The sequence below is a fragment of the Neocloeon triangulifer genome, unplaced genomic scaffold, assembly GCF_031216515.1.
Source record: "Neocloeon triangulifer isolate White Clay Creek 2 clone unplaced genomic scaffold, ASM3121651v1 ptg000020l, whole genome shotgun sequence".
NCBI lineage: Eukaryota > Metazoa > Arthropoda > Insecta > Ephemeroptera > Baetidae > Neocloeon > Neocloeon triangulifer.
Window position 1 is genome coordinate 1,371,924 of NW_026775561.1, and position 24,015 is coordinate 1,395,938.

The 24,015-nt window shown below is 34.0% G+C and overlaps 6 protein-coding genes across 11 annotated transcripts in view; 5 read left to right on the forward strand and 1 right to left on the reverse strand.

The window, feature by feature from the left end:
- Positions 1–10,906, forward strand: part of LOC132203941 (uncharacterized) — a 30,416-nt gene extending 19,510 nt beyond the window's left edge. Inside the window, exons 2-6 of one of the 2 annotated variants that reach the window (XM_059632113.1) lie at positions 5,578–5,863; positions 6,855–6,983; positions 7,048–7,139; positions 9,526–9,985; positions 10,243–10,906. In XM_059632113.1, the coding sequence (XP_059488096.1) occupies positions 5,849–5,863; positions 6,855–6,983; positions 7,048–7,139; positions 9,526–9,985; positions 10,243–10,482 (936 nt within the window). In that variant the 5' untranslated portion in view covers positions 5,578–5,848 and the 3' untranslated portion in view covers positions 10,483–10,906. The remainder of the gene's footprint in view (positions 1–5,577; positions 5,864–6,854; positions 6,984–7,047; positions 7,140–9,525; positions 9,986–10,242) is intronic. The other variant, XM_059632114.1, reaches the window with a different exon arrangement.
- LOC132204000 (uncharacterized) lies at positions 521–3,988 on the reverse strand. Of its 5 annotated transcripts, XR_009442490.1 has the most exons (10): positions 3,680–3,987; positions 3,303–3,363; positions 2,869–3,024; positions 2,689–2,810; positions 2,450–2,620; positions 2,177–2,324; positions 1,563–1,745; positions 1,271–1,507; positions 841–956; positions 522–661 (listed from the first exon to the last, which is right to left on the reverse strand). XR_009442490.1 is itself a non-coding variant. In XM_059632200.1 (9 exons), the coding sequence occupies exons 1-9, from the start codon at positions 3,761–3,763 to the stop codon at positions 946–948; spliced, it is 1,173 nt and encodes a 390-aa protein (XP_059488183.1). In that variant the 5' UTR covers positions 3,764–3,987; the 3' UTR covers positions 521–945. The 5 variants fall into 5 exon arrangements, 4 of the variants coding, with proteins under 4 accessions (XP_059488183.1, XP_059488184.1, XP_059488182.1 ...); XM_059632200.1 differs by having other exon boundaries at positions 521–956; XM_059632201.1 differs by lacking the exon at positions 841–956 and having other exon boundaries at positions 527–661.
- Positions 10,907–11,795: 889 nt separating the features above from the next.
- LOC132203868 (uncharacterized) lies at positions 11,796–14,974 on the forward strand. The gene is made up of 10 exons (XM_059632018.1): positions 11,796–11,981; positions 12,623–12,830; positions 12,885–13,070; positions 13,125–13,254; positions 13,449–13,614; positions 13,671–13,841; positions 13,891–13,975; positions 14,032–14,081; positions 14,135–14,239; positions 14,378–14,974. The coding sequence occupies exons 1-10, from the start codon at positions 11,850–11,852 to the stop codon at positions 14,795–14,797; spliced, it is 1,653 nt and encodes a 550-aa protein (XP_059488001.1). The 5' UTR covers positions 11,796–11,849; the 3' UTR covers positions 14,798–14,974.
- Positions 14,975–15,530: 556 nt separating this feature from the next.
- LOC132204003 (uncharacterized) lies at positions 15,531–18,514 on the forward strand. Its single transcript, XM_059632204.1, has 9 exons — positions 15,531–15,788; positions 15,962–16,103; positions 16,169–16,307; positions 16,615–16,675; positions 16,801–16,968; positions 17,027–17,151; positions 17,208–17,381; positions 17,530–17,641; positions 18,190–18,514. Exons 1-9 carry the CDS (start codon positions 15,608–15,610, stop codon positions 18,381–18,383), a joined length of 1,296 nt encoding a protein of 431 aa, XP_059488187.1. The 5' UTR covers positions 15,531–15,607; the 3' UTR covers positions 18,384–18,514.
- Positions 18,515–18,638: 124 nt separating this feature from the next.
- On the forward strand, positions 18,639–21,294 carry LOC132204002 (probable G-protein coupled receptor Mth-like 4). Its single transcript, XM_059632203.1, has 7 exons — positions 18,639–19,191; positions 19,525–19,775; positions 19,834–20,116; positions 20,175–20,253; positions 20,306–20,475; positions 20,529–20,652; positions 20,708–21,294. Exons 1-7 carry the CDS (start codon positions 18,933–18,935, stop codon positions 20,946–20,948), a joined length of 1,407 nt encoding a protein of 468 aa, XP_059488186.1. The 5' UTR covers positions 18,639–18,932; the 3' UTR covers positions 20,949–21,294.
- A 296-nt stretch (positions 21,295–21,590) lies between these two features.
- On the forward strand, positions 21,591–23,904 carry LOC132203902 (uncharacterized). Its single transcript, XM_059632066.1, has 7 exons — positions 21,591–21,988; positions 22,340–22,581; positions 22,631–22,910; positions 22,964–23,045; positions 23,096–23,262; positions 23,320–23,443; positions 23,500–23,904. Exons 1-7 carry the CDS (start codon positions 21,703–21,705, stop codon positions 23,732–23,734), a joined length of 1,416 nt encoding a protein of 471 aa, XP_059488049.1. The 5' UTR covers positions 21,591–21,702; the 3' UTR covers positions 23,735–23,904.
- Positions 23,905–24,015: the final 111 nt, after the last annotated feature.

The window sequence follows — 24,015 nt, forward strand, 5'->3', positions numbered from 1 at the left end:
TACGTCAACTCTCTTGACTTTACCAAAGCTGACGACGCCGCGCAAAAAGTACCGGCCAAATTCACGAATGTAAAATCCGCCACCACTATCTCCTTTGCAAGCTCCAGTTTCTAAACAAAGAAATTCTTTTTAATTCTTTCAAAGAATTTAATATGAATTTTTTGAATTTAAAATATTGATTTACTAATTCAAAAAAATTTAATTTTAATATTTTTATAATGATGAATATTAAATTTTTTGAAGATTTAACATCAATAATTAAAAAAAAAAAACTAACGAGTTTGGGGAAACCCAGCGCAAAAGTTTTCTCCGTGATGCAAATTGACAGAGAAAAAGGGCCTGCTGCTCTGATAGCAATCCTGGTATGAGACAATTTTCAAATCCGCTCTTTGCAGAATATCCGGGAACGTGTGGTTGGACGTGCGGCCCCAGCCGACCACCTAAATTACAATTAATAAATAAAAATGAAAACAATATTTAAAATTCTCACCGTGCCGATCCTGCTGGCGATTTTGTTGAGGTCGTAGTCGGAATTCCACAGACAAATCGGCCGCACCTTAGGATTGAATTCTACATTGGCAACCAGAATTATCAGAGCGATGTCATTCCTGTAATCGCCCCTGCCGTGATTATATCCAGGGTGCACCAACAAATCCTTAGCCTGCAACAATTGCAGGGTAAATTATAAAATTGTAATTTGTTGTTCCTTCCAATTAATTCAGGGGGAAATTTTAAATCTCTAAAAATTCAAGGACTTATTTTCATATATTTAATATGCATTTTGTGCAAATAAAATGATAATAATTTGGTACGTCTTCCAAACTCATGACGAAGAGTTACCTTCATTTTCTGCCGTGATTCTTCATGCTCTTTGGATTTGTTGTTCATTCCAAGCGTCACTTCCAACTCAGAAGCAGTGAACCGAGTTTCAAACTCACCGAAAATTCAATGCGCAGCTAAAAAAAATATATAATCTTCTGATGTAAATATGTTTTATATTCACCTAGCGTGAATACAATGATTTCAATATAATTGTTCAAATCGGTTCAAATTATAAAAGCTCTTCTGCAAATAACTGGACACATAATATGAAATTTTCCATTTTAATATTTTGAACATACAAAAAGGAGGACACAAATAATAATTTGATTGAAGCTTTCAATCCTAAAAGAAACATAAATGATTGAAATATTTAGAGTTATAATCATTGAATAATCTTCCACACCCTTGGCGAAACCATAATTTCATGATGCAGTAAAAGTTCCCTTACCAGTGACAAGCGTCCTTTGCGAAATGAGCGTCGCCCCGCAGAAATTCAAAATTTCATACAAATCACTGAAGAATGAGAGACTCGCATGCCAAGGGAATTGGCCACTGTCCGCATTTTGGCCACCGGCAACAAAACTGATGCGCTCTTTTTCATCTTCATCGTCCTCTTCCCTTTTCCTGCGAATTCGTCTGGGTGGTTGATGCCCGCAGTTTTCGTAGCTTTGCTTTTGCCCGAAATCTAAACAGAATTATTTTTTATTAAATATAAATAATACGGCACATGGGCGCAAAACCTATCCTCTTTTTCAAGTCGGGAATTTGTGGAAACACTGCCAGATTGGTGGACGCAGAAACGATTTTCCATGTGAAAGGGAGCACGTCAAGCCATCTCGCAGCACTTTCAATTCTTCGTAGATTCAGTATTCCTCGTAAATAGAAGCGACCCCCTCGATTTATTAGAGTAAAAAATGTTCCAACTGCAAAATAATTAAATGAGTGCATCCCCAAGATTATTATTATTTTTAAAATTCGGCGAACAATACGTAAGAATTAAGCTGTGGCGTTTGGCTTGAAAAAGGATTTTACATAAAGTGGGTGGAACTACTTAGATGCAAAGTGCACCCTTCATTCTCAATAGAATTAGAGCTGACAATAATTTAAAACGTGAATTTGGGCCTCTGATTTATTTAAATTTAAAATTTTGCACTAATAAAAATGGAACAATCTGTAGTTCTTCCGCCAATTTCTTGGGGACTTTTTTTATAACAATTATACAAAAGCCACTCCGTAATTAAAGTGCATTTTTAGCAATTAAATTTGAAGTTCATTCACCATATGTTTGCAAAATGTTTAATTTTGGCTTTTGTTATTATACTGTAAAATTTGGATTAGGTTAAAGCTCACTCACTCGCGGCTCCTCTCCGTCGATGAAAAGCGCTCGCTGCCGAAGATACTATTGTGCATATCGCGTTTCCATAAAGCTCACACTCCCAGCTTTGCATTGTATTTCCGTAGCAGCGGCCCTCGGGTAATATATCTGCCATGATCAATTTGCCCTGCAATACCATCAAATTATTAGATATTTCTTAATATTTTCATTACTCCTCTGTATTATTAAAATTTTGAAATATATTCTTGCTGTCGGAAGGATTCTGATCTAGCTTTACTGTAAGAAGCTAACCTCCATGTTGAAATGGTACCAGATATCCTGCGCGTTGTTCTGGTTGTCATGACCCCACAAGCAGACGGGCTTCAAACTAGGATTGAAACTCAGTTTCTCAACTTTCCACACAAAGAATTCCTCGACGAAATAACTGCCAAGCTCGATTTTTACTATCTTCGCGTCGAGCACCTTCAAATAATTTATCACAAAAGTTACTATAATAGAATTTTAAGAATTTCAAAATCACAGAAATTCACCTTTTTGCTTTGCAAGCCTCGTCTCCCAAAGCAATTGTCTCCGTTTTGAACGCATTCGCCGCTAAACATTTGTATTATTTCATCTCGCTTTACAAATGCTGAGTATTCAGTGGTGCATTTCGCTGCAAGCAAAGATGATTAAATTAATATGATTCAATATTTGTCAAACCCTAGCATTACGCGTGATGACAGTTCGCTCGGACAAAATTAAACCTGGGCAACCAAATGAACTGCCACTGTGCAAAAAAACTAGCCACGGAGCGATGTCGTCTTCGTTATTTCGGTCCCACTTGCCGCAGTCTTTGGTACTCAAATTCTCGTCATCAAAACTGAAGACTGAAAAATTTGCAACAGGGAAATAGCTTGACATGAAAGAAGAAGGAAATCCTGCGATTTTTGCATACAAATGTTAAAACTGAAAATAATTAAAATTGTATCATAAATAAATATGAATTATTTTCTGCACCAAAATGGCTTTTAATTTTCTAAAGGAAAATTATTATTTTATTAATTCCTTTGATCTGAATGCTCTACTGACTATTTAACTAGAAAATTCGCAATTGAACCAAATAAAATGTGTTTGATAATCAATTTGAAATTTAGAACGCACTTACCAGGTGCAGCAATTAAAGATTTGTGTTTGCCGTAATTCCAGCAATCGGTCATTTTTATTTTCTATAAAAGAAGGAAGCGTTTTAAGTTAGAAAAGTGTGGCTACTTGGATTTATTTTGAAACAAAGTTCCATAAAAAATATTACAGCAATAACACCACTTTTGGCTTGCAAAAAGTGAGTGTTTCTCTCGTTCGAATTTTTCCCCAGACACAAAAGATCATCAATAACAAAAATAGGGTCAGAATTTTTCAAATTTTGGTTCGAAACCAAAATAATAATTAAGATGTGCACGAATAACAGCATAAAAAAAGGAGAGTCAGGAATCGTCTTGCTTTATTTCCTTTATTTTTTTGGATATAATATTTTGAAACACTGACCTCCAGATTCGCACCAACAATCACAGCATATCCAAAAGCGGGAAAAGTGAGCAGCCAAATCCATCCGATCAAGTTATAATTCATCCTGAATTAACTTAAAGTCTGCAGGCTAAAGTTTTTTTTTCTAAACTGCATGAAAAATTAACGAATTTGCAGATTTAGATGGTTAAGAATTATTGATAATTAGCGTCGCTCCATCAACACGACCAAAAATCAAATTGTTCAAAATAAAGAAATTGCGACAATTTTAAGACGTGGAGTACTCGAGCGATGCGCCCAAACTGCTGATGATATGATGGGAGTCCCAGTGGCGAAGGTCATGAGACGCCGGCCTCGCAATCGACATATGACCTCAAGCAGCTTTGAGAAAAACAAGTTGTTAGAAAAAGTAGCTGAAAATAAATCGCAGAACACTTGGCGGAGGAAAAGGAAAAATTAATGCAAAATAAAAATTAATGTTGTTAAAAGATGATCAATTAATTTTGAGGAACGAGAAGCACGAGGGAAAAGTTTGAGTCGCACAATATACGATTATACACTATAAAAATTTGCATAATGATTTTCTAATAATTCAACTGATTTAATATTAGAGAAATTTTCATTTCTTTTATCCGCAATCGAAATTTTCACCAAACGCCCAAAGCTAAAATAAAAGACGCGGAATTCTTCACCGCACAAATTTCGCACCTTTTGGCAGTAAATTTTATAAATTATAGCGTGCGTCTTCATTAGTAGTTGATTGGCCATTATATTGTGACGCTAATCAAGTGTTTTGTATAATTTTTCCGTTATAAAACCTTGAGAGATCGATTTGTTTTCACCGGATTCGTATAGCTTGAAGCTTCATTAATGAATTTCAAAACAGGTTTGTCAGAGAAAGAATCGCCTGACGAGAGTAGCTCCAAAATTAAATTTGGTCTCACTTGCAAATGGGGGAAGAAAGCAAAAGTAAAAAGTCGCAACTTTTTGCGCGTTGGCCTCTCCAAGCGGATTTTCCTCTCGTCATAATTTCGTGTGTCGCCGGCAATAAAATCAATCAAAAGAAGAAATTTGTTTTTTATCGATAGAAAAATCAGAGGCGCTGCTGGTATGATATAAATTATAACTAGTAAATGATAGGGGAGCCTCCGTTTAATTGAGTTGTTAAAGAGTGGAAAGTGAAATGCGCCCGTAATTATATGCTTGTTTTATTTTACTGATGAGGGTGGGCGCTTGAAATCTCTCAACTCCTCTCGTTTATCATTCGCCGGCGGCTCCGCTTGAAAGGGAAATTGGTTCAAACTGTTAACATTTTATTTCTAGAGAGTGGTTTGACTCGTTTTAAGATAGATACACGCACAGGTGCCGTCAATTATTCATAAGGAAGAAAAAAAATTAGAGCCCGTCTAGTAATTTGAAAGTTGCTATGAATAGATTATTTGATAGCTCATAAAACGTCACACTTGACTTGATATCCTATCGCTTCTTATATTCCAGGGAAGAGGAAAGAATGAATTTAATTTCTGAAAAGAATTAACACGTATGAAGGAAGTTTAATATGACGAATACAATTATTATTTAGAAATCGTGGTACAAATATTTAATTATTTATTTTGTGTGAAGATATTTAACATTTAGAGTTAAAAATAAATGGTTAAATAAAAATTAATTTAAAAATAACGAAATAAATATCTTCACTTAGAACTTCTTGAAATTTGTGGTTAAATTAATGACATTAATTTAATGTATTTTATAATTAATATTATTTAATAAAATTCCCATTAAATATAATAAAAACAATAATTTTGTACTTTTCAATAAATATAATGTAGCTAATTCAAATTATTCTACATCAATTGCTAAATCTGCAGGAAAACTTTTGATCTTAATCTTGAATTTATCCTTTTTTCAACATATAGTTTGATTTTCGCCCGCAGCATCTAGTAAAAGAGGCGTTATGATTGTGAGAGATGAAGAGTGTGGAGAGATGGTTCCGCTGCAACAAGGCGAAGCCCCTTTCCTGCTCTTCCACCACCTTCCTCTGATAACCGCGGCCCGTCGGTCCTCTAATTGCGCTCGTCGGCTCACGTGCGCCTCATTCCAGGGCCAGCTGCTCTCCGCTCGAAATCGCCTCTCTCCAATTTTATAATTCATCTCTCCTTCGCCAGCTGCACCGAATATCGCACCGGCATGAAAGTCTATCAGGTAATTATTCTTTATCGTTTCATACGTACGTCTCTGTTAGGCAGTAATTCTCATTTGCGCGCTTCGCAGCACCCACTTTTCCAAAATTATACTCATTCGTAAATTAAATTCAGCAGATAAAACCATGAAATTCATAATTATACTGATCAAACATAAATAAAATCTAAATTTATTACGATTTTTAAGTTTCGTTATGTTTCTCATTTCTTCTTTAACAGTAATTTTTCTGTTCTATTAAAATTACTGATATACAAAATTCGTTCGTGCTAGATTAAAACACACTTTTAATTGGAATTTCATGAATATTTCAAAATGTCTCCTGTAATTTAAGTTTTGACTGGGCATAGAAATAATCAGAACGTCCAGAGAATCAATGCTTTAGTAAATTGAGAAAATTATTAAATTAAATTTGATTTCTGCTCCTCTTTATGGACGTTTAATGTGCCAACGCAATATAATTTTTGTTAGTTAAAATGTTAAAAATTTATCAAAACTAGGAAGGAACAGCGAAAAGCACACGTGAAGTACTTCCTACTCGGATAAAGATTTAATATTCATAAAGTTTAGCATAAAATATTAAAATTATAAAAGTCTAATGATCTTTTATAATGATAGTTTCTGATTAGTAATAATTTAATTACTTATTTTTACTGAAAGTATCTATTTTGAACCAATGAATTTGATATAATTAAGATTTAGATATCTCAAATTAAACGATTGTAAAAAAATTGGTCATTATAAATGAGAAATTAATTACTAACGAATTTACGTAATATTTCATTTCCAAATTCACATTAGTTCAAAATACTTGTACTTTTGTGTGTTTTTACGCATTTTCACATATTATATTTGAATTAATTTATCACAGAATGTTCTCTTCCAAGTTATTTGCTTCATATTTAACAAATTCTTTTCTCAAATAAAAATATATTTTCTAATTGATTTATTATTTTATTTGCAGTATTTTGACAGTTTTTCACTTAATTTTCAGGGCCTAGGTCACTTGGCGCTGGTGTTTGTTGTCATTTTAACTTTGGTGCCCGACGTATTTGGCAAAAAGGGACCGAGGAATCAGCACAGAAGCCGCCCGCCGTCGCCCAATCTCAGCCGAAACAAAAAAGTAAGACAAAATTTTAAATATATAAATTAAGGGAAATAACGGGATTTGTTGGATTTTGTTTCAGGTGAAAAGGCACAATTTGCAGAGGCCTGTGAAACCTGTTTACCATTCTCCGCCCATCAACGCGTTCTCTTTGAAAGATTTGCAGAAAGACGAGTGAGTATAAAATTAATTAATTTCCTTTAATTTAAAAAGCACAGAAGTTGTAGATCAGGATTTAAATGGGAAAATAATTTGATTGAAAATTGAAACGGTTCCTGCAATTTACAGAAAAAACTTCTCTATATAGGAGAAAAAACAAAAAGGAGAAATTGTCTTATTTTTGTATAAAACTTTCTGCTCTTCTTGATTTTATTGGTGCCTTTTCTCTAATCTTCATAAGGCATATAATAAAAGTCTATAATTCCATTACACGTGTAATGAAAGTTATGGCACACTAAAAGTAGTAAAATCACGACCAATTTGGCAAAATCAAAAGTAATCACCGCCGATTTTTACGAGAGTTCCACTTTTCCTCTTCCAGGCTATATTTATTTGCACGCAATTAAAACGAGCAGGAGAAGCGTTTCGCTTTCAAATGTCCACTGCTTTATTATCCATTTCACTCGAAAAGCGGCGCCCATCACGCACGCTGACTTGGCGCTTTTCAGTAAAAAAATAATATTTACAAAGATTTGCATCTCATCGTGGAGGAAAAAAAATGTCGTCGGCAAACAAACACAAAGGAATTTCACTGGCGGGGAAAAATTTCTCTGCAAACCGCATCTCATCTCTCTCTGTACCATGGCCTGCAGATTTATCATCTCGATTTAAATTAGTCTCGTTAATTCGTGGCCTACTTTTCGCGCTCACGTACGAGATTCACTTTTCAACCAGAAACGATTATGGTGCGTTATTTTTCTTGTCACGCTTCACGTGTAAGCAGACGCGTTTCTTTTTTTAGAAGAAAAAAAATTCCATCTTGATAAGACAAGATGCGTGTAATTGTCGTTGTCGGCCATGTAATTACGTGGCGGCATTTTTTAATTCGAAAATAGCCACTTTTCGTTCAACGATACCATCATGCGTGTAATTAATTTTTTCGCAAAACTGCATCCGTTTTAATTTGTCTCTGCATGCGTGGAAGCGCCTTTTAATTGTAATGAAATCTTCCACGTGTTTTAAGGAAAAACAAAGGCGTCAAAAGTTAATTAATTTGTGACGACAACGGATATTTTCTCATTGACAGCTCAAACAAAAGACTATTTTTAAACAAATAATTCATTAAGAAAAATATACATAAAATGAGCTGAATTTAAAGATTTTTATAAACCTAATAAGTCTCTCTTACAATTTCAAGACAAAAAGTTGAAGAAAATTGGCAATAAAAATAAATATTTTGTTTCTATTTAATTATTTTTCTACTTCAATTTCTTTTATTTTTTGTTAAAATTTTATTTAAAATTGTGTCAAACTAATTACACGTCATACAATAATTTGGCTGAAGGAATTAATCAGAAGATTATTCAACAGGGCATTTTAAATGGCGATTTTGTCTTCAAATTGTATTTAATGATTTTTGCTTTATTTTACTTATTTTACTGTGAAACAAATTGATTCAGTTTTTATTGTTTAACAATTAAACTTTTTTAAATCAAATAAATATTGTGCATTTAATTTTCAATTTTGTTACTAAAAATCTCGGCGAAGTTGATAGAAATTTAAAAGCTTCTGCAGTTTAAATTGTTCTCACTTAATCTAAAAAGTGAAGTGCCGCACTGCACACTCCATTATTCATGAACCAAGTCTAATTTGTCGCACGCAGTAATTCATTTGCACTCTCCCATATTAATCATCGCTTTTCACAAAACAAAGCGAGCAAGAAGCGGCTTTCGCGCGATTATGCTTCTTATCTTTTCCCACGTGAATTTATGCGCACCATTGTCAAGGCAGCCACAAACTTTAGCACTCTTTTCACCACAAACACGAATTTTTATAATTGCTTGTTTGCAAATTTTTACAAACTGTCCAAGTTTGACAATTATTTACTCACAAATTTTAATCAGAAACAAATTCATTTGAATCTCAACAAAGAAAATTCTTTATAATTTCATGAATTTGTCTTCTTTTTAAAAATAATTGTAGCCAAGAAGATGTAATTGATCTAAATAAATTTCAATTCTACTATCAATTCATAATTTTGTTTGGAATTTTCTGATTAAATTATTATGATTTGCTCACAAAATATGCTAAATGAAATTAGTTTTTGTCTTTAAGTTACATTTAAAGGTTAAAGTCTCAAAACAGTCTATTTTAGCGGTTCCCAAATTTTGTTCATTCCTAATCTACTTTTGATGTTATCTAATCAGAAACATTCTTCATTGGAATGTATTTTTCAACAGAAATAATTAAATAGATAATTAATTAGAATTAGTTGGGACTTTTGCATCTAAATAAAGATTTAGCTTTAAGTTTAAAATAATATCTAAACTTTTAAAAATCAATTGAATTTTTAAAAAAAAATTCCACTTTTCCTGCACACCAGTAAACCTTTGCTTTGCAGGGAAGAGGACTTTCCACCCGCACCCCTTCGTTCACCCTCGCACTTCTCCAAACCCCTGGTGCAGGACGGCTCAAACGAAGAACTGTATTTCGCGTCGCTGAAAAACCAGTTCGCGCCCAACTTTGGTTCCGACTACTTCAGCCCCAACCCCAACGTCTTCAAGGGTCACAAACCCCGCCCCGCACCCCCCAAAAAGGGCAATTTCGGTCTTTACGGTCCTGATTTCGGCAGCATCACCGAGCTCAACGACGACGACGACAAATTCGAGGACAATCAAGACTTCTTCGCCAACCAGTACCAGAAACCGTACCAAACCTACCACCACCCCACGACCACGGTCAAGCCCAAACTTCTGGTGCCGACCTACGCGGCCGTCAAACCGGCAAACATCAGACACCTGGGCAGCAGTGGATACGGATACCCTAGCAATAATTACCAGCAAAACAACGACGATCATCAGGTCAGTTCATTATTTATTATCAATTAAAGGAAATTTTAAGACTTTTTCTTTTAAAAATTTTCTTGTTTCTTCCTATTTTTTAAAAATTACTAAATTAATATTCTTTCAATCTTGCACTTTTTCCATTTATTGTTTTATTCTAATTGTATGATTTAATTGAATTTATTTATTTTTCTGAATAATAAACCAGTAAAATTTCAATTCCTTTCATGCACGTGAATTTTAAACTTGTTTATTTTCTTATTCTTTCTCACAAGGATTATGTACCGAAGGACGCGCACTACAGTTTCGGTTACGAAATCTCCAACCCCGGAGGCAAATACGGAAAAGGGCCGCAGTTGTTTGGGCACGGCGAGCAGCGCGACGGGGACGTGACCAAAGGTCGGTACCACGTGTTGTTGCCCGACGGCCGGCACCAGAAGGTCGCCTACACCGCCGACCACTCGGGCTACCACGCGCACGTCTCCTACTCGCAACACGGCTACCACGGACGATAAATTTTTTCGAAAATTTACTTGCAAAAGACTGTCAGTCAGCCAGAGATTCCATTTATAATTATATTTTATGTATTTTTGCATTTTTTTTTTATTACCAAGAGTTGAATAATCAAATCCAAAATAGAAGCTAATGAAAAGTTTAAGATGTCGCTTGTTGACTGGATCCTATGCAACCTGAACTCACAGAGCGGTTGAACCTGTAGCCTATGTGTCAGGCGTTGAATCTTGTTAAAAGTTGTTGCTATTAATTTGTTTTTTATAGTTAAGTTTTGTGTATGAAGATGTTATTTTTTTTTTACAAAGCTATAAAATATTAATTTTAAGATGTAACAAAAAATTAAAACTGCTTTAATTTTTGTTCTCCTTGTAAGAATTGCAATGTTTTATTAAAAAAAAATATGTATTGTTTCAGCATGAGTAAAAATGATTGTTTTGCATGAAATTACCAAAATACCAACTTGACTAAAAGAAGCAAAAAAAAAACGATATTAATTCCTCCGCAAATAATCAATGAAATATTCTGAAATCGCCAAAGAATGCTAAAAATAGAATTGGCCAATCAATCATTTGCTTGTTCCGATTACGAAGAGCACCATTTCTTCTCCTCTTATCAGTAGGGATCAAATTACAAAGATCAGAATCGAAACACTTGAGTTTAATCAAAGATCACCAGGTGATGCGGAATCGAGGTGAAATTTCTTAACGTGCCTTTTCTATTGTTGAATTAATTATCACGAAAATTTCATTCCTTAAGACGATGAACGGCCACGCGGAAATTGTGTGTGCCTAATCTGCAACGCAACCAATAATAAACCACTCACGCATTAATCAGACCACTCAAAAAACACTGATTGAGTGTCAAGAACATTTATAAAAAAAAAGTATATTAAGAATTTATGAAAAATTTGTTACGCCCAGAATAATCTAATTTTGAAAATAGTAAATAGCATTATAAATCCCTTCATGTTGGAAAAATAATTAATAAAAAAATTCAATTATATAACATGGAATATTGTTTCACATTTCTTTAAAGAAAGACAAGCGTACTTGAGCTGCCTAATTGAAAAAGCGAAAGGGTCATTGGCTGAAATGGAGATATACAAAGTGGGAGAGCGAAAACAATTAAAAAAGATCACATGTTCTGATAAGGAGTCTCTTTATTCCCGGAATTACTCCGTAGCGCTTATCAGGGGTCACATTGCGGAGCTGAAAACAACCGTGGAGAGTTAATCAAAAATTTATATCAAACAAGCCCCCCATACGAGATAGCAGAGAGTAAAAATAATGTCATGCAAAAGCGTTATCTTCAAATCTAGATCTTATATAAATGGTAAATTTCGCGCTTAGTTTCGCTCATTCCAACCAAAATGGACAAAATATTCAGGTCGGAAATCTCAGACAATTCGCACTTGTGCGAATTGGAAAACTTGACCATCGCCAATTACGCTTTGCAACGTCTAAAGAGCCGCATTGAGGTGCTCGGAGACAAACCCTGGCTTGTGAGTTTTCAATTTTTTTTTTCAATAATTCCACGAATCAAAAGCATTTTGCCCTACGCAACCTGGAAAACTTTCATACCAGTCCAAAATTTTCACCGTCTATTTTCCCAAAGCTTTCCCCTGCCATTTCTAGGTAAAAAAAGTACATACAGGTGGCGAATTTTTATTTTTTGTATTAATTTTTCTATTCCTTGAACAAACATGAGATTTACGTCAATTAATAGGAAATTTAATTAGCTTTCAAAACCTTACAAAGTTTACGTAAATTAGACACAAAATTTCAATTATTTGAACAAAGGTAAATTTTTTGACATTTTTTTTTATTGGTTTTCTATCTTTAGCTCTTCCAGAAATCATTTTAGAAAAAATTGTTTCATACAAACCTTTTAGAAAATTTAGGTTTGCACACTTACGGTATTTAAAATTTGCATTTAAATCCAAAGCGACAAAAGTTATGAATGCGGAAAGGTTGAAAAATGAGGTTTTTGTCTCAATGGATGAAAATCAAACATGCGGGCCTAGAAAGTTTGCCCTTAAATATAAAATGAATGGTGCCAATTTACGAAATTTCAGACCGGCATGAACATTCTCCAGGACTATAAAGATTTCTTTATCTCTTATTTTATTTATTAAAAAAAAAGGTGGACACGGTGAAAGGAAAGGAGATTTTGTTCAAAGACGTGGAATGTCGCGCCAGAAGCGTGGGCAGCGCGTTGAGCCGGCGCGGCTTCGCAAAGGGCGATTCGGTGCAAATCGTGAGCAGCGACGTGGTGGACGCGACTTTGCTGCAAACCGCAGTTTGGCTCATCGGGGGCTTCACGCGGAACTGCTGCACTGACGATTCCCCAGGTATTTTCACATTTGATTGCATTTTATTTTAAATTTTTATTTAATTTTTTAAAGAGGAAATTGCGAGGCAAATGAAGCAAATCGAATGCAAATTCGTCGTCGCCGACAAAGAAACGATGCAAAAAGTGACGGACGTGCTTAAGTTGTTGGACTTTAAGTGCTCCGTCATAACTATTGGGGATAATTTAAGTGTCAAAAACTCGGTCAAATTTACAGATTTGATCTCTGATGATGGATCAGGTAATTAAAAAAATTTAAATAGAAATTAATTTAGAAAATTTGTTATTTTTAAAGCTTTTCCGGAGACGGAAATCGATGGCAGGGAAGACGCGATTCTTGTTTGCAATACCAGCGGCAGTACCGGACATCCAAAGGGTGTCGTCCACACGCACCACTCCATCCTTTCAACCGTCGCCGTTTTTGAGTATGAGTTTGCTTTTAAAGTCCAGTTCAAGCAATTAAATTTCAAAAAGGAATTTTCATGAATAGATTTTTAATGTGACGAAATGTCCTTAAAAATATTAGCGATGATTTTTTTTTTTTTTTTTGTAAAATGTGAATTATTTTATAAATTTCCCAAATATTTAATTTTAAAAGCATTATTTTCTGCAATTTCAGGGGAAATCTCCCGATTGACGCGAAATCTGATGTTTTCTTATGCACCAACACATTTACAATTTCCTACGCATGGATGTGCATCGTGAGCCTCGCAATAGGATTTTCTGTTCACACCATGGGCAAGTTTAAAAAGGAGCTGCTGCTCGAGCACTTGCTCAAGTACCGGGTATTTTCATTTAAATTTCAAAATATATACTTTTATAACAAAACAAAAATCTGCAGACGCCAAACGTATCTTTCTATCCTTACATCGGCAGTTGGTTTGTCAGAATTTTGGAGACGACGAAACACGATTTTTCCTTCATCAAAGAAATTTCGTTCGGCGGCGGCGTCCTCGACACTACAACTTTCCACATTTTGAAGAAGTACCTGCCAAATGTCGCCATTAATCAGGTTTTTATTTTAATTTTGAATTGAATTTTATCTTGAACTATTTTATCAGACTTACGCTTCAACTGAGTGCCTTGGAATTGCTAAAACTTTTAACAAAGATGGCAAAAAATTGAACATCAAAATCACCCCTGAAGGTTGTTATTAAAAATAAAAATATTGAAAATTTTCCTTAAACTAAATAAATTTTCAGGAGAAAGTTTGGCCTCAAACGGATTTCTTTTTCCCTCGGTGGAAGTTAAGGTTTTGAAAATAGTGTTGGAATTTTGCAAAATATTAAAAGTTGTCACTTGAAGATTGCAGATTTCGATACTGGTGAATTACTGGACGAAAACCAACTTGGGAAATTGTACGTCCGCTCCAAATTCTTGTTGAAAGGCTACCTCGGAGTGAACGGAAAAGTAAAACTTATTTTTTGATGGCTTTTAAATATTTCCGAAACTTTTTGTTGCGAAATAAGAAATAATTAAAACAAAAACTGAATCTTCAGGCAAAGATTGATCATTTTCATCAGGTCGTTTAATTGATTCTTTGATTAGATGGACAGGTCTTGTCTGGACGCGGAGGGTTGGTTCGATACCGGGGACATGGCGTTCGTGGACGAAGAGGGCGAGTTGTTTGTGCGCGAGCGAGTTTCGTTCATGTTCGTGTACATCAACCGGCGCGTGATTCCGAGCGAAATCGAGGCGCTGCTGCTGGAGCACCCGGCCGTGCAGATGGTGTGCGTCCTCGGGGTGCCGCACGTCGACACCAACTACCAGGCCACGGCGTTCGTCGTCCTGAAAAGGGGCAAGCTCGCCACCGAAGATGAACTCAAGCGAATCGTGGCGCGAAAACTCCCCGAACACAAACACTTGCACGGCGGCGTCCAGTTCGTCGAGTCCTTGCCCGAGAACAGGGGCGGAAAACTGGACAGGATCGCCGTTTGGAAGAAGCACTGCCACAGATTTCAGGCTTGACGCATCTTTGAATCGGAATTATTGCATTTTATTGTATTTTATGACTTTTACAAATATATGTGTTAGAAAAGCGTAATTTAATTTAATGAAATTGTTACTTACAATTTTAATACTTATTTGTGCATGGTTTAGTTATTAGAACAAATAAATTATTTAAAAAATATCATGAGATATAAACTCTAGTTTCTTTAAGATTTTAAAATTGAAAAACTCTATTATTGGAATGAAAAATGATGGAAATAAATGTTGAATCAAGTGAATTTTCAATATAATTCACTATTTGTTATTTCTGGTGAAATAAATTATACCTAGTGATTTAAAAGTAAAAAATTAAAGGGATAAAACTTCGTTTTTCTTGCAAATAGAAGAGACCATAAAAAGCGCTTCTTCTTTAGTTGCAAATAATTGTTTATTATTTCCTCTAAATCTCAAAATTTTATTTAATAACTTTGCATTATTTGTTCATTTCTTGATTCTGTAAATTTGTATCAAATGATTTGTAAAAAGTAAAAGTCAGTTGGTCAGTTGGAAGAATTAAAATAATATATAGAATAATTTGAAAATATTTTATCGCAATTTTGGCAGAATTATTAAAAGTTGTGCAAAATCAAGATGATTCGTCACGCATCTTGCGATCCCTCTTCATCTCTCCAAATTAAAAGATTAAAAAGTCAAGACGGCACTCAACATGAGGCCAATTTTTATTTATCACCCATTACAAGCGCGTTTATTTACAAGATCAGCAGTCAGCTCAGGCACTTTGACTTGGCGTGTTCAGATAACAACTTAAACTCGCACGAATTGTATAAAATGCCAAATATTGCGTTTTTTATCAAGTTATCTTTTTGTTCCTGGGTGGTTTTTGAAAGTGTGATCAAGATTTGCCAACCGCAGCTTTGGATAGCCACTAAGAATCAGCCTGAAGATAAAGAGGTTCTCCGCGATAAATACCAAATTTGTCCCAGCAACATAAATTACTGCACCGATTTAGGTAACTAATTGAGAAGCTAGTAAAAAAGTTAATATTTCTAATTTTCATAAATTATTTTTTAAGAAAAATAGTGACACGAATTTCGAAGTTGACCATGTGTCAAAATATGGCACTGTAAAACCTATTGATTTTAATATAAACTTGGGCTTTAGAGCATATTTAATTAATTGCAGGAAAACGCAAGAGCAAGAATACGGATGTCGTTGACAGTAAAATGTTACCAGCTTTGATGATTCCTGCAATTTTATTCCTTCTGATAACAATTTCGATTGCGGCATCAAGAGGGAGTATATCAAAAACAGGCAAACGCACAACGTGAGTAAATCACAGATCGTTTTTATTGTTTCAATTTAATCAAAATTTGTGAATATTTTATGCAGCGACGGCAAAAAAATAGTGATACGCAGAGAGAGCAAATCAATGAAGAGGTCAAAGATCCACTCCATTGGATATATTTGGTTGCTGACCATTTTTGCTTTTGGATCTGCTGCGAGATTTACTTCGGATAAGAGTGAGAAGGTCAGGGGCAAAAATAATTTTTTGTTTTGTTTTTAAGTGTAGCCTGCGTTTAGTTTTGCTGGTTGTTTTCTGTACTTTAATCCCAATTATAGAAAAAACATCTCTTTTCAAGAGATTACAAACATTTTTATGCTTTTCTGTTTCAAAATCATTCAAGTTATAATCCTTCATGTTAAAATAAATTATATTCTTCTTTAACTAAAATATCCTATGCCGGCAAATTATTAATCATCTTTTGGCAATTTCTCATTTTTTCAAATTTGAATAATTTCGTTTGTAAAACTTGATTTGACTTGAAATTTTGCAGAAAATAAACAAGACTGATTGCTGGAATTATGGAAAGAACAAATCAGAATTTGCTGCGCCTGGTAAGAGTGACGGCTCAATTCAAAATTTCGTGAAAAACAAAATTAAAGTAGAAGTTTGACATGTTAATAATTACTATAAGGGGGCTGAATAAAATTTTTCCTAATCCTGTCATTTTTATTCTTAGTCTTCAGTTTTGACGAAGGAAATTTGAGCTTCGATGGCTGTGGCAAGTGGGCCCGCAAGAATGACTCGGCTGACAAAGCACCGTGGTTGGTCCGCATAGGCGCAAGAAGTGTTTGTCAAGGTTTAATTTTGTCACAGCAAACCATCATCTCCTCTATGTTGTATGAACGTAATGCAGACTCAAAATGTGGTCTGGAAATTTAAAGCTGATTAATTTTTACTCGCAGCCAATTGTCGTCGTGAACATGAAGCATTCACGGAAGGAAAAGAAACTAAGATTTTCAGCGGTAAATGTGTTGGAGATCGATACGGAGAAAATTGCTACCGAGGAAATGGCTTGCTTGGCCAAAAGGTGACGACTGAGATTTAAAATTATTCACGCTTATCATAAATTTTATTTATTTCAAGTTACTCGAAGTCAAGCAAGTCAAAATGGAGATTGGCAGTTATTACTTGAACAATTACGTGTATGTGTGGAAAGTTGAGAGGCTGCGCTTCACGCCGAGTTTGCAGCCAGTCTGTTTGTGGAACAGAGACAACCGTAATGACGAAGAGGAAAATTATTTTATATTAGATATATGGGTTGGTTAACATTATCTATTGTTCATGTTTTGCAATCAATGCTTTGCAATTTTTAAGAAAAAAAATCACTTTTCCTCGAACTCCTTTTTTACGTTAGAATGCAGGAAAATGAAAATATTGGAAAAGAGATGAGTTTTTATGTTTACAGAGAAATATATTTAAATCTTCCAATATATGGCCAGAGGAACATTGTTATAAAGAAAGAATTCGAAAGAGCGAGTGCGACCTTTACGGAAATTCAATATGTACACCTAAAAATAGTAAGTATTAAATTGAAGTATTTTTGAGGCAATCAATCGGGAGAATTTTGCGCTCTCGTTTTGCACGTTATAAATGGAAATATGTATAAACAGCAATGTGGTTAAAACAAATTTAATCCTGAAAATTTCAATCTCAAAATTTGCAAAACTTATTAAAATTTTCAAAATTACATACCTAAAATGCGGTCCTCAGTGTGTCAAAAATTGCTCAAATATCAGAACACAAAAAAATTGCATACTTGCAATGAAAATTGTTTTAATGACTTTTTAAGGAAATAATGTAAAGTTGGTCAAAGATAATTTAGATTTACAATTTTTAAATGAAGCTGTAAATTTTTTGAAATAATTCCCATATTTTGAACAAATTAAGAAAGAAATTTTTGTGAAATTTAAAAAGTAAATTTTTATTGAACAACGTCTTCCGTATTTTTACGCTCATTGTCAGATCACTTTATCATCACTTTTTCACTCGGCCCACATTTCCAATTTCCAATCAACTTTAAATTTGTAAAAACACAACCGGAATCCGTTATTTTCACGTATTTCAGAGCCAGAGGAAGAATATTTACTCATTAATCTAGAAGGACGTTTCTACTTACGCGGACTGCAAGTCAAACGCGCACAAGATTTTTCTATATGGCTCGATCTGCTCCCCTTCATGAGGCAAATCGTTTCTGCATCCGTCGATCTGGCACTGAATGCCTCAAATCTCTGGATTGAAAGAGAGAAGTTAAATCCCTGAAAGATAAAATAGATGGTTCTTCAGCAATTAATGAAAAAAATCATTAAAACTTGTAAAATTAAAAAAAAATTTATAATCAATTTCAATAAAATCCCAAAAGCCAACAAATAAAAATTCGTTAAAAATTCAATCGTAATTTTAATTTATTTAAAAAATTCTCTTTCTGATGAAAATAGCAATATAAACTGATAATATTTTGAATCATTTAAATTAAAAATGGATACAAAAGACAAATCAAGATCGAAGAAAATATATCATGATAGCTTTGTGTGCTCAAAGTTAAACCGTTAATAATAAAATAAAAATTAATAAATCATGTTAATTTTTTTCCTGAGCTATGACGCAACACAATATAAAAAATATGCTAATATCAGCTGAGAGACGCCGCCGCGAATATACACGGCCTGCAATTATTATTTATAATCCCCCCACTGTAAAAAAAAGCGCGTGTGTGTGCCTTAATTTAGACGAGACGCGTCTCTTCCAACATAGTCTGCTCAAGAACCTTGAGCTGCTTTAACATTGTGCTGAATTTGGCCAGTCTAAATAATGAAACCATCTTTGCCGAAAATTGCGAATTTTACCGGGTTTTACTTTTTGTTCCTTGTTACTTTTGGAAAGTGTGAGCAGATTTGCCGCGATGGAGAACCGCAGCTTCGGATCTCAAAGGCGGATGTTGAGGTGAAGGACGGAATCATTCTTTACGAAAATCACGCGTTTAAGCCTGGAGATTACGAGGTTGTGGGTGATTTTTACGTCATTTGTCCCTGCAACGTCAAGTATTGCGTGAAGACCTGCACCGACTTAGGTATTTCTTTAATGATGTAATGATTTAAGCTGCCCCTAATCATGTTCAAATTCTAATATTTTTGTATTTTTTTTTGTTTATTAAAGAAATAACACTTTTTTATTACTTTTAAAATTATAACTTTTATTAAATTAAATTGAATCATTATATTATTAAATTTTACTTACTTTCCTCCTCTGCAACAATTTAATCTAAATTAAATTGTTTAAATTTTAACATATTAATTTAATTAATATTATTACATTATAAATTAAGTCATGATTCATGAATAAATCTTTTTTATGCATTCCATAATACATAATTAAAACCCCATTGTGTTGGTTTTTTTTATAGAAAACGGAGAATATTTTCCACCAGATAAGAATTTCAAAGTTGACGTTTTGACGAAAGATGGCCAAACTAAAACCGTCGATTTCTACAGCCACTTCTACCCATTCATCGACACTCGCGATTGCAATAACAACTGGGAAGATATTACAGAAAATGATTATGTCTTATTAGAGAACGGAAGCCTGGCACATTCTTTGCATCAAGATTTATATTTGGAATACAAATACTCAGGATACTGTTTTGCTCAGGACAATGTGCGTGAAATCATTGAAAGTAATTTTAATGCAAATAATAATAAATAAATTCTTCAAGGAAGGGGAGAGCAAGAAGATTGTTTGCGTCGCAGATATCACTGATTCGGAAGGAAGCGGAATTTTCTATATCAACCTGATACATATTTTAACTGCGTTCTCTGCAATTTTCCTGCTCATCACAGCAATAGCGATTGTGGCATCAAAGGAGAGAAAATCCAATTTGGGCAAACTCGCCGTTTGCTTTTCACTCACCAATGTGGTTTCCTACTTGATTTTCATTTATTATTACTTTGTGAAGCCAGAAAATTTCACCTACAGCAAAGGGATTTGCAACATTTTAGGCAATTCAAATTTCAAAAATAAAATTCTTATTTATATAATTTCCTGATTTGTTTTCAGCAATTACGGTTTATGTTTCAAAACTCAGTTCGTACTTTTGGCTCAACTCGATGTGCTTTGAAAATTTCCGGCTTTCCAAGTAATATTTTCAAAATTCTCGGTGAAACTTTTACAAATTTTTTATTGTCAAGGTGTTCCCGTGAACCTGAAACCTCCAGATTTTTCATCTTTTCATCACTTTACTCCACCTTGATGCCTTTTATAGTTATCCTTATATTTTGGGAACCATCGCACGTTTTGTGGTATTTTTTCAAAGTTGATTTTAACGTATCAATCAACGAAATTACTTGCTACATTCAAGGTAAAAACTTTTTATTTGTTAAATTTACTTAAAAATCCTGCGTGTTTCATTAGATATTGCAATGGAATTGATCGTTCTTCACTGTCCCATTTTTATTGTGTCAATCTCAAGTTTGATCATCTTGGTCGCAACATTGATTAGACATTTAAATTTGGGGCGAGACAAGGACTTCAGCTGGTAAGTCAATAAATCAGAACCTAATACTTTAGTTTTAATTTGTTTGCCCCTGAAGGTTTGCAATTTGCGTGCTGCTATTTATCATCATGGTGATTCCAGTAATAGTGGATTGCGGCGTATTTTTGCTAATGAATGAAAGCGACACCTCCATCGTAGCGATCATTTTATATAATTTGAGTTCACTTTGTGGGATCCTCGTTTTCTTGGTTTTTTTCACTTTCAATGAAAATTTCAGGAAAAGCCTGTTTTGTTGCAGAAAAGCTGCTCAACCGTACAATGAAGCAGAACTACGCTAGCAAAATATATATAGCACAACAGATAATGAAAACTGTGCAAAATTAAATATAAAAGGATTATATTATAAATATCCATTGCTGGTTCTTGACTAGAATACGCCTTGTATTTCTAGTTTTTGTCATTTGCAATGGAAATGTAAGGGAAACTGTATTTTGTCGAGGATGGACTATTCAACGAGACTCCTCATAGAACTTTGGAAATTTTCTAAAATACTAACCAATGTTCTACTCAAGCCAAATTTTTGGAACTGTAAATCTCTGAAGAAAAATTATATTATGTTTTAAACTTTTTTGTATAAATTCTAATCTATTTTTATTTATTATATTAAAAATGTACTTTTAGTAAATAAATACATAGTGTTGAGCCAATTTATTTATCAAGACCCGCCGCTCCACATAATTTATCTGATATTAAGAAAATATTAATTTCTCATTATAATATACATTGAAAGTTTTACTTTAAAACAAAAACACTTGGCCAAAAGTCAATGTAAGAAACATAAATTTTACTTCAAAGCTGCTGTAGATCGTCTTCACTCTGCTCGCTCTTGATCTAATCACACAAAAAGTAATGAAAAAACATCAGCAGCGAAAGAGAGAGACGCCGCAGCGAATACAGCGCCAATTATTTATAGTCTAAAAAAGCGAGAGCTCGTTTGTTAAGTTCAGACTCATCTTCTATAGAACAGTCCGCTCATGACCTTTAACTTCGCAAAAGAGGCAGTCATTTAGGGTGGGCTGACGAGTGATAATTATGCATCTTTCTTTGCCACGAATAGCGTTTTTCTTCTCCTGCTTTTCGTTCTTGGTTGGTTTTGGAAAAAGTCAGCAGATTTGCCGCGATGGAGAACCGCAGCTTCGAATCTCAAAGGCGGATGTTGAGGTGCGAAACGGGACCATTGTTCATGACAATCGCGCGTTTAAGCCTGGAGATTACGAGGTTGTGGGTGATTTTTACTTCATTTGTCCCTGCAACGTCCAGAATTGCGCGAAGATCTGCTGCAACGAAAATTACTGTTTGAAATCCTGCTCCGATATAGGTATTCATAAATTTACATTAACGTTTTCAACTAGGAAAAAAGTTTATATCAAATTCAAATTCACTTGCTTTATTTTAATTTTATGGCATTGTTTGTATTTAATTAACAGTTCATTTCATTCTTAATTCATATTTTGTTTACTTTCTTTTAAATAATTTATTCTACAAAAAGATACACTTTAAAGTTCAATAATTTTAATTAATTATTATTTTAATAATAATTTAAAATTATCCGCATTAATATAATTAATGAGATGTATATCCAATTTTCCAGAAGTCTTTAAAAACTGCATTTTTTAGTATAATTGTAAGATATATTGAAGTTTTAGTGTTTTCCATTTTTTATTTTTAGACTTTGGAGAATATTTTCAACCAAACAAGAGTTTCGAAGTTGACGTTCTGACAAAAGTTGGCCAAAAGAAAAAAGTCGATTTCTACAGCCACTTCCACCCATTCATTGACACTCGCGATTGCGTCAGATGGGAAATTAAAAATGATTATGTCATGCTGGAGAACGGAAGCCTGGGATATTCTTTCGTTTCAGAATTGTACTTGGAGTTCAACTACTCAGAATTCTGCTTTGCCCAAGACGAGGTGCGTAAATAATGAAACATAAACAAATATTAACACTTTCCTTTTATAGGAGGGGAAAACCAAAAAGTTTTCTACCTTCCCAGCAAAAATCACAGAATTTGTTGACACCGAAATTTTCCGTTCCCTCCTAATGGTATATGTGGTTTCTGCAATTTTTCTTCTATTCACCGCACTAGCGATTGTGGCATCAGAGGAGAGAAAATCAAATTTGGGCAAACTCGCCGTTGGCTTTTCACTAACCACGATGGTTTCCTATTTGGTTTTCGCAATTTATTATAATGTGAAACCAGATAATTTCATCTTCGGCAGCTGGATTTGCAATATTTATGGCGAGTCGTATTCCAAATTAAATTAAAATAAAAAATTTATTTTTATTTTTCAGCATTTATAATTTACGTGTCAAGACTCAGTCCATACTTTTGGCTCAACTCGATGTGTTTTGAAAACTTGAAGCTTTCAAAGAGGTTAATTTTTAAATTTACTTTTTTTTTAAATTTTTTTTATAATTTTTAAGGTGTCTTCGTGAGCCTCAAACCTCAAGATTCTTTATCTTTTCATCACGTTACTCCACCTTGACGCCGGCTTTGATATTCATTATTTTTCGAGTAGCGTATCAAGTTTTACATTTATTCGGAGATAAATTGGAAAATTCAATTAACCAAGAGAGGTGCTACTTTCAAGGTAAAAAACTCATTTTCATTTTTGAATCCAACTTTCAAATGAATAATTTTTATGTAGATATTGAAGTGGAAATGATCGTCAATAACGGTCCTGCCTCCGTTGTGTCAATTTTAAGTTTGATCTTCTTGGTTATAACTTTGATTCGAAATTTAGAAGCTGGGCAAGATAAGGAGCGCAGCTGGTATAAATCATTGATAAATTTGAAAGAAAAAATTATTTCAAATAATTTCTATCAAGGTTCTTCATTTGCGTGCTGTTATTTATCATCACGGTGATTCCAATAATAGTGAATTGCAGCGTATTTTTGCTGAAGAATGACAGCTCCTTTGTGAGCCTCGCTTTATATCATTTGAATTCATTTTCTGGGATCCTCGTTTTTCTAGTTGTTGTAACATTAAATGCAAATGTTAGGAAAAGCCTCTTTTGTTGCAGAAAAGATGTTCAACATTACAATGAAGTAGAGCTTCATTAGAAAAATATTGTATAATTATAACGATGAATGTTTCAAATTGTATTTTAAATACAAGATGGTTCTTTTTTAGTATTTCTGTTGTGTATATTCTGTATTTATTGTATATACAATATATAAGGATGGAAATGAAAAGTCACTTTTTAATTGTTCAAAATTTTCAGTGCAAAAAAATCGCCAGCAAAAGACGTCAGCATCATGGGGGCCCTTTTGTTTTAATAAAATCCTTTAAAAGAGAGTAGTTTATTTAGACGTGACGCGCGTCACTCCCTTATGAACTTAAA

Excerpts from the sequence above, each read along its gene's own strand:
- LOC132204000 (XM_059632198.1), bottom strand. The coding sequence starts at position 3,763 with ATGAATTATAACTTGATCGGATGGATTTGGCTGCTCACTTTTCCCGCT. Across the intron at positions 2,811-2,868 it reads CGAGCGAACTGTCATCACGC|CGAAATGCACCACTGAATAC; the intron begins GTAATGCTAGGG and ends CTTTGCTTGCAG. Across the intron at positions 1,165-1,270 it reads GCAAAGGACGCTTGTCACTG|GATTGAAAGCTTCAATCAAA; the intron begins GTAAGGGAACTT and ends TGTTTCTTTTAG.
- LOC132203868 (XM_059632018.1), top strand. The coding sequence starts at position 11,850 with ATGGACAAAATATTCAGGTCGGAAATCTCAGACAATTCGCACTTGTGC. Across the intron at positions 12,831-12,884 it reads CTGCACTGACGATTCCCCAG|AGGAAATTGCGAGGCAAATG; the intron begins GTATTTTCACAT and ends AATTTTTTAAAG. Across the intron at positions 13,615-13,670 it reads AGCACTTGCTCAAGTACCGG|ACGCCAAACGTATCTTTCTA; the intron begins GTATTTTCATTT and ends AAAAATCTGCAG.
- LOC132204003 (XM_059632204.1), top strand. The coding sequence starts at position 15,608 with ATGCCAAATATTGCGTTTTTTATCAAGTTATCTTTTTGTTCCTGGGTG. Across the intron at positions 17,152-17,207 it reads ATGGCTTGCTTGGCCAAAAG|TTACTCGAAGTCAAGCAAGT; the intron begins GTGACGACTGAG and ends ATTTATTTCAAG. Across the intron at positions 17,642-18,189 it reads AATATGTACACCTAAAAATA|AGCCAGAGGAAGAATATTTA; the intron begins GTAAGTATTAAA and ends CACGTATTTCAG.
- LOC132204002 (XM_059632203.1), top strand. The coding sequence starts at position 18,933 with ATGAAACCATCTTTGCCGAAAATTGCGAATTTTACCGGGTTTTACTTT. Across the intron at positions 20,254-20,305 it reads GAAAATTTCCGGCTTTCCAA|GTGTTCCCGTGAACCTGAAA; the intron begins GTAATATTTTCA and ends TTTATTGTCAAG. Across the intron at positions 20,653-20,707 it reads CGAGACAAGGACTTCAGCTG|GTTTGCAATTTGCGTGCTGC; the intron begins GTAAGTCAATAA and ends TTGCCCCTGAAG.
- LOC132203902 (XM_059632066.1), top strand. The coding sequence starts at position 21,703 with ATGCATCTTTCTTTGCCACGAATAGCGTTTTTCTTCTCCTGCTTTTCG. Across the intron at positions 22,582-22,630 it reads TCTGCTTTGCCCAAGACGAG|GAGGGGAAAACCAAAAAGTT; the intron begins GTGCGTAAATAA and ends TTCCTTTTATAG. Across the intron at positions 23,444-23,499 it reads CAAGATAAGGAGCGCAGCTG|GTTCTTCATTTGCGTGCTGT; the intron begins GTATAAATCATT and ends ATTTCTATCAAG.